This window comes from Cucurbita moschata, unplaced genomic scaffold, assembly GCF_002738365.1.
Source record: "Cucurbita moschata cultivar Rifu unplaced genomic scaffold, Cmos_1.0 Cmo_Scf00019, whole genome shotgun sequence".
Taxonomy (NCBI): Eukaryota; Viridiplantae; Streptophyta; class Magnoliopsida; order Cucurbitales; family Cucurbitaceae; genus Cucurbita; species Cucurbita moschata.
In genome coordinates, this window is record NW_019268535.1 from 1,328,249 (window position 1) to 1,345,930 (window position 17,682).

At 37.8% G+C, this 17,682-nt stretch overlaps 4 protein-coding genes across 6 annotated transcripts in view; 2 read left to right on the forward strand and 2 right to left on the reverse strand.

The window, feature by feature from the left end:
* Window positions 1-339: 339 nt before the first annotated feature.
* LOC111457036 (lysine histidine transporter 1-like) lies at window positions 340-3,153 on the forward strand. The gene is made up of 6 exons (XM_023099158.1): window positions 340-524; window positions 635-1,018; window positions 2,121-2,620; window positions 2,692-2,783; window positions 2,867-2,935; window positions 3,028-3,153. Exons 1-6 carry the CDS (start codon window positions 340-342, stop codon window positions 3,124-3,126), a joined length of 1,329 nt encoding a protein of 442 aa, XP_022954926.1. The 3' UTR covers window positions 3,127-3,153.
* Window positions 3,154-4,349: 1,196 nt separating this feature from the next.
* Window positions 4,350-5,572, reverse strand: LOC111457037. The gene has a single exon (XM_023099159.1). The coding sequence runs from the start codon at window positions 5,338-5,340 to the stop codon at window positions 4,516-4,518; it is 825 nt and encodes a 274-aa protein (XP_022954927.1). The 5' UTR covers window positions 5,341-5,572; the 3' UTR covers window positions 4,350-4,515.
* Window positions 5,573-10,886: 5,314 nt separating this feature from the next.
* LOC111457035 (4-coumarate--CoA ligase-like 9) lies at window positions 10,887-14,968 on the reverse strand. Its single transcript, XM_023099157.1, has 6 exons — window positions 13,861-14,968; window positions 13,342-13,531; window positions 12,234-12,379; window positions 12,069-12,136; window positions 11,359-11,461; window positions 10,887-11,265 (listed from the first exon to the last, which is right to left on the reverse strand). Exons 1-6 carry the CDS (start codon window positions 14,914-14,916, stop codon window positions 11,140-11,142), a joined length of 1,689 nt encoding a protein of 562 aa, XP_022954925.1. The 5' UTR covers window positions 14,917-14,968; the 3' UTR covers window positions 10,887-11,139.
* Window positions 14,969-17,383: 2,415 nt separating this feature from the next.
* The window catches only part of LOC111457261 (WD repeat-containing protein 74-like), a 6,927-nt gene continuing 6,628 nt past the window's right edge, over window positions 17,384-17,682 (forward strand). Inside the window, exon 1 of one of the 3 annotated variants that reach the window (XM_023099473.1) lies at window positions 17,384-17,578. The gene's annotated coding sequence lies outside the window, so the exon portion shown is untranslated. The remainder of the gene's footprint in view (window positions 17,579-17,682) is intronic. The other 2 variants (XM_023099472.1, XM_023099474.1) reach the window with 2 other exon arrangements.

The window sequence follows — 17,682 nt, forward strand, 5'->3', positions numbered from 1 at the left end:
AGTTTTTTTTAAATATTAAAAAATATTTTTAAATATTCTATTTTATCAAGATGGATGGAATATTTTTTATAATTTATATTTTTTTAAAAAATAATTAGATAGATAGAATATTTTTATCCTCTCTAACTGATCTCATAATAAAAATATTTTGTTTAGATAAATAGGATATTTTTAAAAAAATAATTAGATAGATAGAATATTTTTTATAATTTATATTTTTTTAAAAATAATTATCGATTCTAATAATTAAATTTAATTAAAAAATTTAAGAAACCCTATTTTTTTTCAACATAAATAATCTCTCTAAACTAAACTAAGAACAACTGAAGAGATAAACTAATGGAGGACAACGAAAGAGATCAGCGGGCACCTGAAACGACTCAGGCGGAGAAGAATCTGAACGATTGGCTTCCGATCACCAAATCTCGTAACGGAAACTGGTGGTACTCCGCCTTTCACAATGTCACCGCCATGGTCGGCGCCGGCGTTCTTGGTCTCCCTTACGCCATGTCGCAGCTCGGATGGTACGTTCTACACCGCCGTCTGTTTCTATTTCTTTTTCTTCACTGTTAGGGTTTCTATTTCAAAAAATTTCATCGGACGAAATCGACGGCGAGAATCGGATTTTGTTCAGGGGACCGGGAGTGGCGGTGATTGTACTGTCGTGGATAATAACGCTGTACACGCTGTGGCAGATGGTGGAGATGCACGAGATGGTGCCGGGGAAGCGGTTCGATCGGTACCATGAGCTAGGGCAGCACGCGTTCGGGGAGCGGGTAGGGCTGTGGGTGGTGGTGCCGCAGCAGCTGATGGTTGAAATAGGGGTGAATATTGTGTACATGATTACGGGCGGCAACTCATTGAAGAAGGTCCATGATTTGGCCTGCCATGGCTGCAGGCCCATTAAGTCCACTTACTTTATAATGATGTTTGCTTCTGTCCATTTCTTTCTCTCGCATCTCCCTAGCTTCAACTCCATCACTCTCGTCTCCCTCGCCGCCGCAGTCATGTCCTTGAGGTACCTTTCTTCATTTCGCTTTTGTTTCCTTATTTTGGGGTTTAGGGTTTCATCTACTTAACCTATTTTAATTATATTTATTATAAGTTTTTTTATTTTATTTATTTTTGTTGAAATCGAAGGAGATTATCCTCTTTTTGTTTGTGAATTTTGAAATTCGAGGTTGATTATCCATTTATTTTATTATAGATTCAGTGAGATTGTCGTAGGGGTCGGGAGATTATCCATTTGTTTTCGTAGGGGTCGGGAGATTATCCATTTGTTTGTCATCAGGGGTCGGGAGATTATCCATTTGTTTGTCGTCAGGGGTCGGGAGATTATCCATTTGTTTGTCGTCAGGGGTCGGGAGATTATCCATTTGTTTGTCGTCAGGGGTCGGGAGATTATCCATTTGTTTGTCGTAGGGGTCGGGAGATTATCCATTTGTTTGTCGTAGGGGTCGGGAGATTATCCATTTGTTTGTCGTAGGGGTCGGGAGATTATCCATTTGTTTGTCGTCAGGGGTCGGGAGATTATCCATTTGTTTTCGTAGGGGTCGGGAGATTATCCATTTGTTTATCGACCAAATTATCCATTTGTTTGTAGAGATGAGTGAGATTGTCGATTTAGGAAATTGTCGGGATACTATAGTGGGGATCGGGGGAATTGTCGGGATACTATAGTGGGGATCGGGGGAATTGTCGGGATACTATAGTGGGGATCGGGGGGAATTGTCGATTTACTTAAGTGGGGATCGGGGGGAATTGTCGATTTACTATAGTGGGGATCGGGGGGAATTGTCGATTTACTATAGTGGGGATCGGGGGGAATTGTCGATTTACTATAGTGGGGATTGGGGGGAATTGTCGATTTACTATAGTGGGGATCGGGGGAATTGTTTTTAATAATATTTAAATACGTAATTTTCATTTAATAATTTTTAAATATATAATTTTTATTTTTCAATATTATTTTTCATTGAACAATGTAAAATATCTTAACAAATTTATTAAGTAAAATATAATAGGAAGTTTAAACATCATGCTAAAAATTTAAATTTCAATCTTGCATATTTTTTCTATATATAATAAAAAAAAAATTATTATTATTTTTTTTTTTCCAGCTACTCAACCATTGCATGGGCAGCATCGTTTCACAAAGGTCCCCTCCCAGACGTGAACTACGGACACAGAGCCTCAACCACAACAGGCAACATCTTCAACTTCTTCTCAGCCTTAGGCGACGTCGCCTTCGCATTCGCAGGCCACAACGTCGTCCTCGAGATTCAAGCCACCATCCCATCCACCCCCGACCGCCCGTCCACCAACCCGATGTGGAAGGGCGTCATAGTCGCATATCTAGTAGTCGCCCTATGCTATTTCCCCGTCGCCCTAGTCGGCTACTGGGTATTCGGCAACTCCGTCCAAGACAACATCCTCATCTCCCTCAACCGCCCCGTATGGCTCATCGTTGTAGCTAACCTCTTCGTTGTCATTCACGTCATCGGCAGCTACCAGATCTTCGCTATGCCTGTTTTCGATATGTTGGAGTCTTTCCTCGTTAAGCAAATGAAATTCAAACCCTCCCGCTGCCTCCGCTTCATCACTCGAACAACTTACGTCGGTACGTACATTACATTACACTGAGCTAACTTGAGCTTAACTCAACTAATTTTGGTCGATGAATTGCTGCAGCTCTTACCATGTTCATAGCCATGACATTCCCCTTCTTCGGTGGGCTTCTAAGTTTCTTTGGAGGCTTTGCATTTGCTCCCACAACATACTACGTAAGCTAAATTACACTTAAATTTCCAAAACCCTCTTGTTTTTATTCAATACTCATCTGTTCTTCATGTGTTCTTGCTTGCAGCTGCCTTGCATCATGTGGCTTGCCATCAAAAAGCCAAGACGCTACAGCCTTTCATGGTTTACAAACTGGGTAACACCTTAATTCCACAACTTTTTAAGATCAAATGAAAAAATCCCATGAAATTTTGATTAGAACTTGTTTGTTTCTGAAATTTCAATCAGATTTGCATCGTTATTGGAGTGTTGTTGATGGTTTTGGCGCCCATTGGAGCACTCAGGAACATCATTCTTCAAGCTAAGACCTTCAAATTTTACTCTTGATTCATTCATTTTAGTTTGTAAATTCCTTTTGGGCAGATTCATTGGTTGTTAGATAGGTGGTAGTTACATTAGTATTAGTTTATGTTTCTATCCATCTGGCATTCTTTTTTTTTTCTATTAAAAGTTAATAAATTATTGTTCTTCATGTCTTGTTTTAATTATGATTAGGAAGTGCCTCTTCCGTTTTGAGTGAGAAAATCTGGGGATTGGAGCCAATGGTAACCTTAACCGATATTATCTATTTTAGCTTATTACTCACGATTTTAATATCTATTTTAGCTTATTACTCACCATTTTAAGATCACTCTATTAGAGAGAGGTTTCTATGTCCTTAGAAAGAATGTTTGAATGTAAATGCGCACTGAAAGCAAAGTAGACTACGAATGACAGTCTTCAATGTTAGGGGGTGAAAGCAAGATTCGAAAGGAAAAAACTTGTGGGTACCCACTGAAAGCACAGTAGACTACGAATGTTAGTCTTCAATGTTAGGAGGTGAAAACAAGATTCAAAAGGAAAGAGCTCGAGGGTGAGAAACCCCATGAAATAGGTTGTCTCTAAAGCCTAATTGAAATAAGGAAGGAAGCGGAGTCAAAAGATTATATGCAAGAGCGGCTAGGAACAGTGTCCTCAAACTTTTTTGATCTCTTCTTGATCTCTACTACAAAACGGTTGCTACACCCTTAAAAAGATTGTTTGAATGAACTTCTCGATCTCTCTAATGTTTGAATGTTTTGTTCTACTCTCCAATCGAGGTAGAATCCCAACAAAATTTCATCATAAATGAGCTATTTATCAATAAGAGCTAATTTAAATAATAAAGAACTTGAAATATTATATTTAAGCTATAGCTTTAGTGGGCCTTAGATACATTAATATTATAAGAATTTTATTGGATTAGAAGGTTATTTTTGTAAGAATGAATGTATAAAATTTTTAATTCTTTTTAAACTTAAAAACTAACGATTGGTACACGTTTTAAAATAAAGAGAGAATAAATATTTTTAATAATTTGCTATAAATATTTTTAATAATTTGCTATTTATTTTTTATCCAACTTAGTGGGGACCACACAATTTCCTTTAAAATTAAAAAAAAAAATCTTTCTATTAAATGTTATTTCAAGGAATAATTTTATAGGTTTGAAAATTATTTTATTTAGTTGAAAAGTTCACTAAAAAATTATTTAATTGAGTTTTTAGTAAAAGAAGAATATTGAAGAGAAATTAAAAATTAAATAGAAAATCAGAAAAAACGTCATCCTGAAAATATTTACACAAAAAAAAAGAAAAAGAAAATGACGTCATCCTAAAATAAAACCCTCAATATTCACATTTTTTCTCTCTAATCTCCCAATCAAAATCTGCCAAATCCCAACCTTCCACCGCCGCATCACCGCCCAAAGCTGAGACTCAGCGCCGCCTTCACGTCCAGCCTCCAAGCAAACCCACCGCCGTCCATCCTCCACGCATCACACGGCGCCGTCAACGACCTCCTATCTTTCCCCCATCTACTCCGGTACTGAACCTTCACTCTGCAAGTGAAAGCCGGCCACCACTCCTCCGCCGTCTCCTCCTCTTTCATCTCCAGCCGAACCCTCACCGCCTCCTCCTCCACCTCCGCCGTACCCCCCACCATCTCCCTATACGCCTTATTCGTCCACGTCACCTTCCCTTCACCGTCCGATATAAACCCTGGACACGTGTCCTCCTCCAGATTCCTCCTCCTCTCCTCATCCGTACTCCCTAACTCCACCCCTTCCCCCCACGCTATCTCCGCCACGCGCTCCACCGTCACCAAAGACGCTACCATCCTCACCGCCTGCGGCACCGCCACCACCGCCGCCGCCGCCGCCCGATCCTCTCCAGTCTTAACCCCCTCAAAACTCAACCAAACCGGCGCGTTTCTCCCTTCAGGCATCTCCGGCAAAAGCGGCAACGTCACCGCCGAACACAAAACGCCGCCGTCCTTCGCCACACCCTTCTTTCTCCGATTACCAAACCGCTTATTTCCACCGCACTTCCTCTTCCCTCTACCAGTGGACCCAGAAACCTCAGATTTCTCCGGCGTGGAACCGGCAGACCCAGATCCGGAAGAAACCGCCGGCTTCGGCGCAATGGGTCGGAATCTAAGCATGATTTTGTCGACCTTCGACATGTCGTACGGTGGGCCGACATAGCGGGCGATGCAGCAGCCTCCTCTTCCGTTACCGTCCATCAAGAAACAAACGAACGGAGGAGATTGAACGTTGAATTTGAAGCAAAATTTGGGGTAAAAGTGAGGAGAAAGAAAAGGGGAGGAAGGGAGGCTTTATAGGAAGGAGCCATTGGGACACGTAGTGGTGAGGCCACGTTGAAGTGCACAGGTTCGAACACCACACGTCGCGTTTCGGTGGAAATACTACAAACGTGGCGTTGGCGTTCCCTTTTTTGTCATAATCGTGGGGCCCACTCGACTTGTGCGAGCCACGTATGCGCTCTTGCTCCGACCGTAATAATCTCTGTTTCCATTTTTGTTTATTTTCTTTCTTTTTTTTCTTTTCTTTTTTTAATTTATTTTTCTAATCTTAAAAAATGTAGCTAATTATATATTTTTTTTTAATTTCTCTCTAATTTATAATTCTATTATATTTAATTCCTTCTTTTTTTCTTTTTTGCTTTATTTTTTAAATTAATGTGTCTAATTTTGGTGATATTAAAAATATATCTTTGGCGTATTAACATTTTTATAATTCAATTAATTAAGATTTTTTTTTGAAGCAAAAATAAAAAAATTATAAACCTAAAATTTATATGAAGATTGTAACGGCCCAAATCCACTGCTAGCAAATATTATTTTCTTTAGGCTTTCCTTCCCCCTCGAGGCTTTGAAACGCGTCTGCTAGGAGAAGAGTTTCACACCCTTATACCCTTATGAATGGTGGTTTGTTCTCCTCCCCAACCAATGTGGGATATCACAATCCACTCCCTTCGGGGTCCAACGTTCTCGCTGGCACTCTTTCCTTCCTCCAATCGATGTGGGACTGCCCCCAAATCCACCCCCTTTAGGGCCCAACGTCTTTACTGGCACACTGCCTCGTGTCTACCCCCCTTCGAGAACAGCTAGAAGGCTGACACATCGTGTCTGGTTCTAATACCAACTGTAACGGCCCAAATTCACGCTAGCAGATATTGTCCTCTTTGGGCTAACGGTGGATCTGGGCCATTACAAAGATATTCAAATAATGATTCTTTTTTTTTTTTTAATTTTAAGAATATTTTTTCAATTTATTTATTTTTTAAAGATTAAGAATATATTTTATAGTAAATATTTTTATTAAAAAAATGTAGGCGTAGATTTGCCTACCAACATAAGAATTAATAAGCTACAAAAATAATTATAATTAATTTAGTTAATAATTGATCTCAAAAATCGAGGGGATGACGTGTATCTTTTGGGAAGGTAAGTTAGGTTAACACGTGGCCCAATAAGAAGCGGATAGAAACGAGGCCCAAGAGATTAGAGATATCCAAAAATAACAACCAATTAGATTCTGCCAAATGGACGGTCAGATGGCACTCTCTCATCTACTTTGATGTGATGGCCTCAGATTGATTGGTTCTCAGAAAATAAAAGGTTTTTTAAAATAATTAAAAACCACTCCAGCGAATTGTCCAAAATACCCCTTATTTTACCTTGCCAAAATAAATATCTTTTTTGCTTTAGCTCAATTCCTATACATTATCAATTTTTAACTTAAATGGGTAAAAATCTTTAAAATTAAAATTTACTTCTTTTGGTATGTGATTTTCTTTGGCTAAATTACACCAAAATATCACGGGAACTTGGAGGAGAACATGGAGAAGAAGCATAACGGAAAATTGGAGGGACGGGAAATATAATCCCGACCTCAGCCCCATAGATGTCCACAGGGCGAGGCGGGAATGAAGAAGAAGCATAACGGGAAATTGGGGGAACGGGGAATATAATCCCGACCCCAACCCCATTTATTTAATAGGAAAAAATGTTCCCCACTACCTCTCCTATTACCCGTCTAAACGAAATCTCCTTTCCCTTCAAGGCCTCAACCCCGTGAGTCAAGTATCTCCGATGGGTATTATTGAATTGAAACGTTAGTATTTTCTATTCAAAAACTTAATTGAATAAATATTTTTAAAAAAATAAAACCCATAATTTAATAATGTTCTAGAAACTTATTTTTTATGGCCTAGAAATTTTGAAAAACTATAAAATAATATATCAATTGCGTTAACATTTAATTTTGCATTATTAATGGATGATTGAGCATCAATTATTGATCATTCAAACTCATCAACAACCAATGAGATTTTGCCATGTCAAATACATCACTAATTAAGTAATAGTTAAGTTTAATTCATTAATGGAGTAATTAGAATCACATGATTTGACTTAATCTCCACCTATAGTAATAGATAACAATATTATATTTACAAATTTAAAATAATTACTACGATACAGTATTAATCATTTATATTTGTAAATATAATTAGATAAGGAGTTGAAGTTGTTTTTTTTTTTTTTTTTTTTAATTTCACTACAAACTATTTAGATAAATATTTGTAATAGTCTAAGCCCACCGCTAGTAAATATTGTATGTTTTAGCCTGTTACGAATCACCATCAAACCATAGATATTGTCGTCAGTCTATCATTTTAAAACGCGTCAACTAGGGACAGGTTTCAACCAACTAGGGACAGGTTTCAACACGCTTATAAGGAATGATTTGTTTTTCTCTCAACCAACGTGGGATCTTACAAATCATCACAATGACAGTGGGCTTTCCCTCGGGATTTTAAAATTCGTCTACTAAGGAAAGGTCTCACTGGTGGGTATTCCAATTAATGTGGGGTCTCACTGGTGGGTATTCCAATTAATGTGGGATCTCACAATTCACCCAACATCCTCGTTGCCGCTGCCGGTGGGTATTCCAACTAATGTGAGATCTCACAATTCACCGAGCATTTCGTCGGCAGTGGGCTTTCCCTTCCTAAACTAGTCAAGCTTGGCTATCACCAATTATCGAGAAGCATAGCCACAATAAAAATATGGCCACATATGTTAAATTTTAATCAAAGTTTTAGTGTGCCATAAATATAAGAAATGTGACAATATCCTTAACCTAAAGAAAGTAAGATAAAGGTTTACTTACCCTTAAATAAATAAATAAATAAATAAATAAATGTCACACCATCATTTCATGGTACTACAAAGATTTTATATTTATCACTAAAAAAAATGCGGCTCAAATTGTTGTACGGAAAACGCCTAAAAATAATGGCTTTGTTTTGCATATTAAATAAATTAAAGTTGGGGACTATGACTTTATTCAATTAGTATGTAATATATAATTAGATCAACAATTTGTTTTTTTTTTATTTCAGGGTTATATTAAATATTTTATTAAACATAAACTTAGTAATTTAATTAATTATTTAAAAAAAAAAAAAGGAGAATTTATTACTCAAACGTTTATATTCTAAATAATAAAATGATTTTTAAGCAACCAAATTAAAAAAATTATGAAATAAATAACCTTAAACAATATGATAAAAATAATGCCACATTAGACGAAAAGTGGACATGACATTATAAGAAAAGTGCCCACTAAACCATATAATTAATTATTTATTTATTTAATCCCTAAAATACCCTCTCTATTTATTTATTTAATAAAGGTGGAAAAAGTAATGCCACGTGGAACTCAATTCACCCACGTGACAGTCGACACATGGACCGGCAGACTTCAACCATTTATTTAAAAATATATTTTTTAGATTAATCAAATTATTCCAAATATTTACGCTTAATTAATAAAAAATAAGAATTCATAATCTAATGCTCTATTTCTAGAGCGGAATGGATTAATAACTAAAATTTTGTAAAAATAAAATATCAAAATATTCATATAAGTAGCGAACTTATTATTAATATTCATAATAATGTTAAAAATAGGTGAATTCTAGTCCAATCAAATCCAATGTTTATAGTTTGAATTTTTAGTTCAGACATAGTCGAAGGGTTCTCAGTGAACACCTTGAACCTGTGAAAGTTTGAATCTTTTGAATCCAAACTTAATCACACAACTCGAGTCGGATGGGTTGGGTTGATCCTTGAACCTGTGAAAGTTTGAATCTTTTGAATCCAAACTTAATCACACAACCCGAGTCAGATGGGTTGGGTTGATCAGAATCTCCAAGTACCGAGTCTTTGATGCCACATGGAATTAATGGGTCTTGATGTGAATAAGGTTATTGTCTGGAGGCCAAGTCAGCAAAAGGCAGACCATTGGAAAACGGCAGAAGAGAGCGAAGAATCCAATCATTTAGATTCGAACTTTGTTGGCTTGGCCCAGCTCTTTTAGGCTTTGTCGGCTTTGGACACCCAACACTTGGGATTTAAAGTTTCTTTTTTTATTAGTTTTATCAAATGACGGTAATGAAGACATAAATATACTTACATCCTACGTCACATAAAGAGGAACTTCTCCCCGGTAGACACGTTTTAAAACCTTGAAGTTAACAATTGAAGTTAACGATGATACGTAATTACTAAAAGCGAACAATATTAGGTAGTGGTGAGCTTAGACTGTTACAAATAATATCATAGCTAGACAACGAACAGTGTGCTAGCGAGGACGCAGTACCTAAGGAGGTGGATTGTTAGATCCTATGTCGGTTGGAGAGGGGAACGAAACATTCCTAATAAGGGTGTGGAAACCTCTCTCTGGTAGACAATATTTTAAAACTGTAAGGCTGACAGCGATACGTAACGGACCAAAATGGACAATATCACTAATGGTGAGCTTAAGCGGTTACAAATCATGTTTTGAATAGTATGGAAAAAAAAGGCTTATAAACAAAAAGACCCAAAGAGAAATTTTGAAGAAAGGTCGAGTAAATTTGAAATGCAGAACCCAACAAAAAGCCCAAGAAGAACAAGGCTATCACAAGGCAACACATAGCCATGAGTGTTTGCAAGGTTGAGCCCTCAGCTCAAGCTCATTGGTTTGATCCCTCAAAGAGTCGGCCTAAGTACCGAACCCCTTGAAGGATCGATCAGTCAAAAGACTTAAATGGTCGACCTTGGCCGTTAGAGCAATCCCTTGAAGGGTTGTCCTAGATTACCAAGTTGAGTCCCTAGGTTCGACGAAGGCTTTAACCTTGAGCCCTCGGCTCAAGCCCATTGGTTTGATCCCTCAAAGAGTCGGCCGAAGTACCGAACCTCTTGAAGGATCAGTCAAAAGACCTAAATGGTCGACCTTGGCCGTTAGAGCAATCCCTTGAAGGGTTATCCTAGATTACCAAGTTGAGTCCCTAGGTTCGACGAAGGCTTTAACCTTGAGCCCTCGGCTCAAGCCCACTGGTTTGATCCCTTAAAGAGTCAGCCTAAGTACCGAACCCCTTGAAGGATCAGTCAAAAAACTTAAATGGTCGACCTTGGCCGTTAGAGAAATCCCTTGAAGGGTTGTCCTAGTTTACCAAGTCGAGTCCCTAGGTTCGACGGAGGCTTTAACTAATCCATCGAGAATCAATTGAGCAACTCTTGATCAACCATAAGCAAAAGTAACTTCAAAGAATAAGAGAAAATGGCTCCGAGCAGCTAAATCTAAAGAGCTAAAGAAAGCTGTTTGAGTGCTACGGCTACACCATTTAACCTATTCTTCCAACAAGAACAGATGAATAGCCTCAAACAATGTTATCTTTGTTCAAATCTACATTCGTGCAAAAATTGGTATTATTGAATTTAACCGGTTTGCAAGATTTTCTAATGGTTTATTCCGAATCAGCCATAGATCCTAAAATAAATTCAATTAGTATTCAGCTTGCAGCCACCCAAGGCATTTTCGATGAGAAAAATGAAGAAAAGTAGAAACTTTAGCCTAATGTGATCTATACTACAAATATAAATATGCTTCTATTGTTTCATATCATAAATCAAAAGGAAGAATAAGTGCTAACCTCCCAGTGCTTTCTGTGGTGCCAAAACGTTGCTCTCTTATAACTTGCTAGAACCACGAGAGAGCGCATGTTTGATAAGCTCCCTCCTAAGAATCTTCCCAGCAGGCGATTTTGGGATCGTGTTCACAAAAGACACCCTCCGGATTTTCTTGTACGGTGCAACCTGCAAGATGAAAATGGTCGAGTTCGAAGGTTAGAAGACTTGAGAAACAGCAGAGGAATGTTCATTTCAAGCTCCTTGAGAGATGGACCATGCCTGTTTTGCAATGAAATCTATGACTTGAGCTTCAGTGAGAGTGCTTCCAGGCTTTCTAACAATATAAGCCATAGGAATCTCTCCAGCTTCTTCATCAGGGTAGCTGCTCAACAGGAGTAAAAGTATTATCATTCAAGAAGCTTTACTTGCAATGATGTAACGGCCCACGCCCACCACTAGCAGATATTGTCATTTTTGGACTTTCCTTTTCGGGCTTCCCCTCAAGGTTTTTAAAATGCGTCTGCTAGGGAAAAGTTTCCAAACCCTTGCAAAGGTTTCTACACCCAAGGACGTCTGCTAGGGAAAGGTTTCTACACCCAAGGACGTCTGCTAGGGAAAGGTTTCTACACCCTTGGAAAGGGCGCCTGCTAGGGAAAGGTTTCTACACCCTTGGAAAGGGCGGCTGCTAGGGAAAGGTTTCTACACCCTTGGAAAGGGCGGCTGCTAGGGAAAGGTTTCTACACCCTTGGAAAGGACGTCTGCTAGGGAAAGGTTTCTACACCCTTGGAAAGGGCGTCTGCTAGGTAAAGGTTTCCACACCCTTGGAAAGGGCGTCTGCTAGGTAAAAGTTTCCACACCCTTGTAAAGGACGCTTTGTTCTCCTCCCCAACTGATGTGGGATCTCACAATCCACCCCCTTTCAGGGCCCAGCGTCCTCGCTGACACTCGTTCCTTTCTCCAATTATTGATAACTTTCAAATGATGCTTACGGTATGACAGCAGCATCGGCGATCTCGGGGTTGGATTGAAGTAAATGTTCGAGTTCAGCTGGTGGGACCTGGAATTTGTTCCAAACAAGAAGGATTTCTAATCACTATAGAGGGATTAAGGTAGTAAGCCTTGTAATTGAGATGGTTTGAGAGTAAAGAAGTCACCTGATAGGCCTTGTACTTGATCAATTCTTTTAATCTATCGACAATATAGAGATATCCATCAGAATCAAAATAGCAAAGGTCACCAGTTTTTAGCCATCCCTCCGGATGCAAAGTTTCAGCAGTTGCCTTTTCATCTCCAACATAACCTGCATCAAACATCATCGAGTCAAAATTGGGTTCTATGAGATCCCACATCTCATAAGGTATGGATAACTCTCCATAGTGGACGCGTCTTAAAACCTCGAGGAAAAGCTCGGAAGGGAAAGTCCAAAGAGGACAATATCTGCTAGCTGTGGGCTTGGACTGTTACAAGGGATGGATACCTCTCCCTAGTGGACGCGTCTTAAAACCTCAAGGAGAAGCTCGAAGGGAAAGCCCATAGAGGACAATATCTGCTAGCTGTGGGCTTGGATTGTTACAAGGGATGGATACCTATCCCTAGCCTCCTAAAACCTCGAGGAGAAGCTCGAAAGGGAAAGCTCAAAAGAGGACAATATCTGCTAGTTGTGGGCTTGGACTGTTACAAGGGATGGATACCTCTCCCTAGTGGACGTGTTTTAAAACCTCGAGGTGAAGTCCAGAAGGGAAAGCCAAAGAGGACAATATCTGCTAGTGGTGGGTTTGGACTGTTACAAGGGATGGATACCTCTCCCTAGTGGACGTGTTTTAAAACCTCGAGGTGAAGTCCGGAAGGGAAAGCCAAAGAGGACAATATCTGCTAATGGTGGGCTTGGACTGTTACAAGGGATGGATACTTCTCCCCAGTGGACGTGTTTTAAAACCTCGAGGTGAAGTCCGGAAGGGAAAGCCAAAGAGGACAATATCTGCTAATGGTGGGCTTGGCCTGTTACAAGGGATGGATACTTCTCCCCAGTGGACGTGTTTTAAAACCTCGAGGTGAAGTCCGGAAGGGAAAGCCAAGGAGGACAATATCTGCTAGGGGTGGGCTTGGGCTGTTATAAGGGATGAAAACCCCTCCTTGGTAGACATGTTTTAAAACTGGAAAAGCGAAAAGCGAAAAGAGGATAATATCTGCTAGCGGTGGGCTTGGACGGTTACAATGGATTCTACATGAAGTAGAAGAAAACACCAACAGAATATTGCTAACCTTTCATGATTCCTGGACCTCGCAGCCAAAGCTCTCCTTTGTGACCAGGAGGTAAGGCTTCTCCAGTTGCAGGATCCACTATTTTGGCTTCCAGACTTTCAGATAAGCGACCTACTGAACTTGTATTACTGCATTCTTCAGGCCCCAAAGTCCGCGCCGCCGCTGCTGAACTCTCTGTCAAGCCATATCCCTAGTCAACAGAACAAGATCAAGCATCACTGTGTTTTCTTCTTGGTATCATTTCAGAGGTTCCAATAGGTTAAAAGCCTTCTTCACTCATGGGTTACTCAGTATTTAATTGATATCTTGAAAATTGAAGAGCATTCAATAACATATAATGCTAGTTATCATAACATGTAAACGGGAGAGTTTAGATTCAAAATTCGCATAGAACGAAAAAGAATAAAGAACAGATTCGAAAAGGAAAATTTACAGGATGGAACGTTCATCGCATTTAATGGTAAGAGGAAGAACTTAACATTATACGAATTATTGAAATGGAAAGGGTTTCTTGCGAACCTGTATAATTTCTACGTTGGGGAATTTAACGTGGAATTTATCGACGACTTCTTTACCAAGAGGAGCGCCGCCGCATCCCAAAATTTGAAGAGAGCTGAGATCGTACTTCGCCACCAGCTCCGACTTGACCATCGCCACCACCAGCGGGGGAGAAACTGGGATGTATGTAACCCTATGCTTCTCCACGGCTCTTAACATTTCCTCGAAACCGAACTTTCGCATCAGAACCAGCGTATGGCCTTCTGAAATCGATCGAATCATCATATAGAATCCGAAAACATGGAACATAGGTAACAGGTACAGAGAAACGGGATGCGGCTCCGTTTCTCTTTCGTCGGCCGTCGCCTCTAATGTCATAAAACTAGAGATCGCCGCTATGAGGTTCCTGTGAGACAGTAAGACTCCTTTCACTCGCCCGGTAGTCCCTGACGAGTACAGAATTGCCGCCGAGTCGTTTTGATCGACTTTGACATCAACAGCATCATCATCCACTCCATTCGATAGATTGCTTTCATTCATCATAGATAGAAACTGCATTGAATCAATCAAGACAGTGGAAACTGGAACCCTCGAAAGCTTGGACGCCGTTGAGGAAGTAACGAAGGCAATGTCCGGTTTACAGAGTCGAACCTGGTAAGCAATCTCCGATTCAGAACCGATTGGATTAGCCGGAGAGACAACAACACCGAGAGATAACAGAGCAAAATACAACACAGGAACTCGGAGAGAAGTCGGCGAAAGAATAAAAGCAACCTGACCCTTGGAGAGGGAGAAAACAGTTCTAAGATTAAAGGCGAGGTTTCGGATTTGGCAGAGGAAAATACCGTAGGAGATACTGTCACCTGAGTCGAAATCAACAAGAGCGGTAGTGTTCACCGGAGGAGGGGATGATCGAAGAATAGAAAGTGCGTGTCCGACAACAGTGAGAGGCTGAGATATCGGCGGAAGCGAGAGTGGTGGCCGGAGGCTATGGAAAATCTTGGTTTGAGGACAGAAACCACTCCGAGGATCAACAGAATGTGCCGCCGCTTTGAGCTTCCGATCTCGATCCGCCATTACCGTACGTTGAGAGCTCGGAAGAGTGAAAATGCGTGGCTGAACGCAGGCCGAGCAAATTTATAGTGATAGCAAGGAGGGAAAGAACCATACGGCATCCAACAAAGGATTTTTTTTTTTTAATTATTTTTTGAAATTCCGTCCACGTGGATTATAGAAAGGATATCCCACTTCAATTTTAATAGATATTTAAAATAAAAAATACTTTTAATAAACCTTTAAATCGGTAAATATTACTTATTATTAAAAAAAAATAACATTGAAATTAATTAAATAATTTAAATTTAAAAAAATAATAAAATAAGTACAAAACCATATTTTAACCTTTTCTTCATTTATCCCAATTTCCAAGCCTTCTCTCACAGTTGTCAACAAATGTTTCTAGAAACTTCGCTTTTTTAAAATAAAAATACTTTTTAATTTGGATTTTTTTTAATTATTTTCATGATTTCCAATATATGAAACTTTTTATTTTTATCTTGAAAATTAGTTCGTATGATTCCATCACAGTCAAGTATGATACTAGCAAATATTGTCCGTTTTGATTCATTATGTGTAGTTGTTAGCACACAATTTAAAAATGTATTTACTAGGGAGGGATTTCCGTATCTTTCGTCCCCTCCTGTGATCTCATGCCACTAATCTAATCTGAACTACCATATAAATTATGGTGGGTTGGATAAGATTTTTTTTTTTTTTTTTTAATTTGGGTTGGGTTGAATTTTTTAAAAATAAAGAAAAATTGAGCCGGGTCAACCTAATAGGGTTACAATCCAACCTACCTGCCATATCCTAATTTAAAGATTATTATGAAGACTAATAATATCAAAAATTTTATAGCCAATGTTTGTGCTAGGTTATGACCTGTGAATGTTTGATGTATGAAATTTTAGTTACTACCGTAATATTTAGGTTGATAAGTACGATTTATTTTTTTAAAATAACCCAATACAACTTGAGATAGAGGGTCCAAAAGCTTTTTCCAATCTAACCCGTGTACACCCCTGAAAATATCTAGTGTGGTGAGTAGTAAAATAATTGATAAGATAAGGAATCACTACAAGGAGAGTAAGATTCAGATTACTTTGTTGATCGAATATCTCAAGTCAAGAACATTGTTTGAGATTCGAATCACTCCACAAGCAAGATCGATTATGTCTGGCTTGAATGATTTTTGTTGATCAAATATCTCAAACATTTGTTTGAAATTCGAATCACTCCACAAGCAAGATTGATGAGATTGAATGATTCTACATGCAACCTAAACTACATATAATTGCAAATAAACTCAGCCATTGACTAAAGAAAAGAAAGCACAAATGCTCATTTATATATATATATATATATATTCAAGTCTACTTACAAATACAACATACATGGCTTTATATAGCCTCAAAATGAATGTATTAAAGGCATTTCAAGAGTTGTAACATTCTGACTATAATTAATAATCTAATATAAATAAAAAATCTTAAAATACATTAATGAAATACAATAAGCTAAATTACTCTATGGTAATCCACCCAAAATTTATAACAGGAAACTTTATTATTCTTCTGTCCATAAATTGAAATATCTTTTGATAATTTCAACAATATTTTATTCACATCTTCGTTGAAGTATATTGTATGATTAATGTTTCTTGATTCATATAAATAATATTTTTAAAGGGCGTTACTTAATTGGTAAAAAAGTAAAATATTATTTTCTTACCCCGAGATCAAAATTTGCTAGGAGAAATAAAATGTTCGAGGGTAAATAGACCACACATGGAACCTTTATCTCACGACCGACTAATGAGACAAATTTGACAATTCAGCATATACTGAAATCTACCGAAAAAAAAGTGTATATACATAATCTCTATTTTTTCTTCTTATTTACAAAAAAGAAAAGAATGGTTAAATTAATAAAAATATCTTAAATTTTTTTATTTTGTTTAAATAAAATTTTTAAACAAATAAAAAAATAAAAAAAACATTATTTTCAAAATAAAAATATATACTTGAACTAAAATTTTGGGTTTGAAATTTCAATTTTTTTAATATAATTAAACTAATTTCACTCATTTTTCCACAAAATTTATTAAAAGAAAAATACAATAAATCATTAAGTAATTGGTAACTACAAGTTAATATTGAGAGGGTTAACAAAATTTAATTGAGTAAAATATGAATAAATTAATGTAAAATGTTTCTAAGTTAATTTAAAATAAAAAGATTTAAGAACTAATTCTTTAATAAAGTCATCTAATTTTGAAATTTAAACTTAAAACGCAAAAATATTTAAAAGTGAATAATTGTTTTTATTTATTTATTTATAATTTAGTAATGTAAATTATAAAATTTTAAAAGAAAAAAAAAATATATCCCCTTACACTTCAAATAAATCAGCCCACATATTTTAGAAAAAAGAAAAAATAATTGAAAAATATAAATAAAATAAAATTAAAAAAGAAAAGAGAAAAAAAGAGGGAAACCCTTTTATCTGTGTTCCGCGCCATTCTTCTTCTTCACGCCGTCTCCTACTCTGTTTCGCCGCCGCCTCTCTACCGTTCACTGCTGCCGCTGCCGTCGTCGTCGTCTTTCTTGCGTTCGTGCCCTGAAGTCTCCTGCCTCTTAGGGGTTTTGCTCTGATTTTCTACTTCCTTGTTGTTGCCGGTATTCTCCCAATCCCTATCTGTTTTTCTTGTCATTTGAAAAACGCAAATTAGAACTTGTATAATGAAAGAACGGAGGATTTTTTTTTTTTTTTTTTTTTTTTTTT

What these genes read in the sequence shown, in the direction of transcription:
- LOC111457035 (XM_023099157.1), bottom strand. Translation starts at nt 14,916, where the DNA reads ATGGCGGATCGAGATCGGAAGCTCAAAGCGGCGGCACATTCTGTTGAT. An exon ending in TCAAGTACAAGGCCTATCAG is followed by an intron (nt 12,137 to 12,233) that starts GTGACTTCTTTA and finishes AACAAATTCCAG; the next exon opens with GTCCCACCAGCTGAACTCGA. An exon ending in TAGATTTCATTGCAAAACAG is followed by an intron (nt 11,266 to 11,358) that starts GCATGGTCCATC and finishes TTCATCTTGCAG; the next exon opens with GTTGCACCGTACAAGAAAAT.
- LOC111457037 (XM_023099159.1), bottom strand. Translation starts at nt 5,340, where the DNA reads ATGGACGGTAACGGAAGAGGAGGCTGCTGCATCGCCCGCTATGTCGGC.
- LOC111457036 (XM_023099158.1), top strand. Translation starts at nt 340, where the DNA reads ATGGAGGACAACGAAAGAGATCAGCGGGCACCTGAAACGACTCAGGCG. An exon ending in CACTCGAACAACTTACGTCG is followed by an intron (nt 2,621 to 2,691) that starts GTACGTACATTA and finishes GAATTGCTGCAG; the next exon opens with CTCTTACCATGTTCATAGCC. An exon ending in TTGCTCCCACAACATACTAC is followed by an intron (nt 2,784 to 2,866) that starts GTAAGCTAAATT and finishes TCTTGCTTGCAG; the next exon opens with CTGCCTTGCATCATGTGGCT.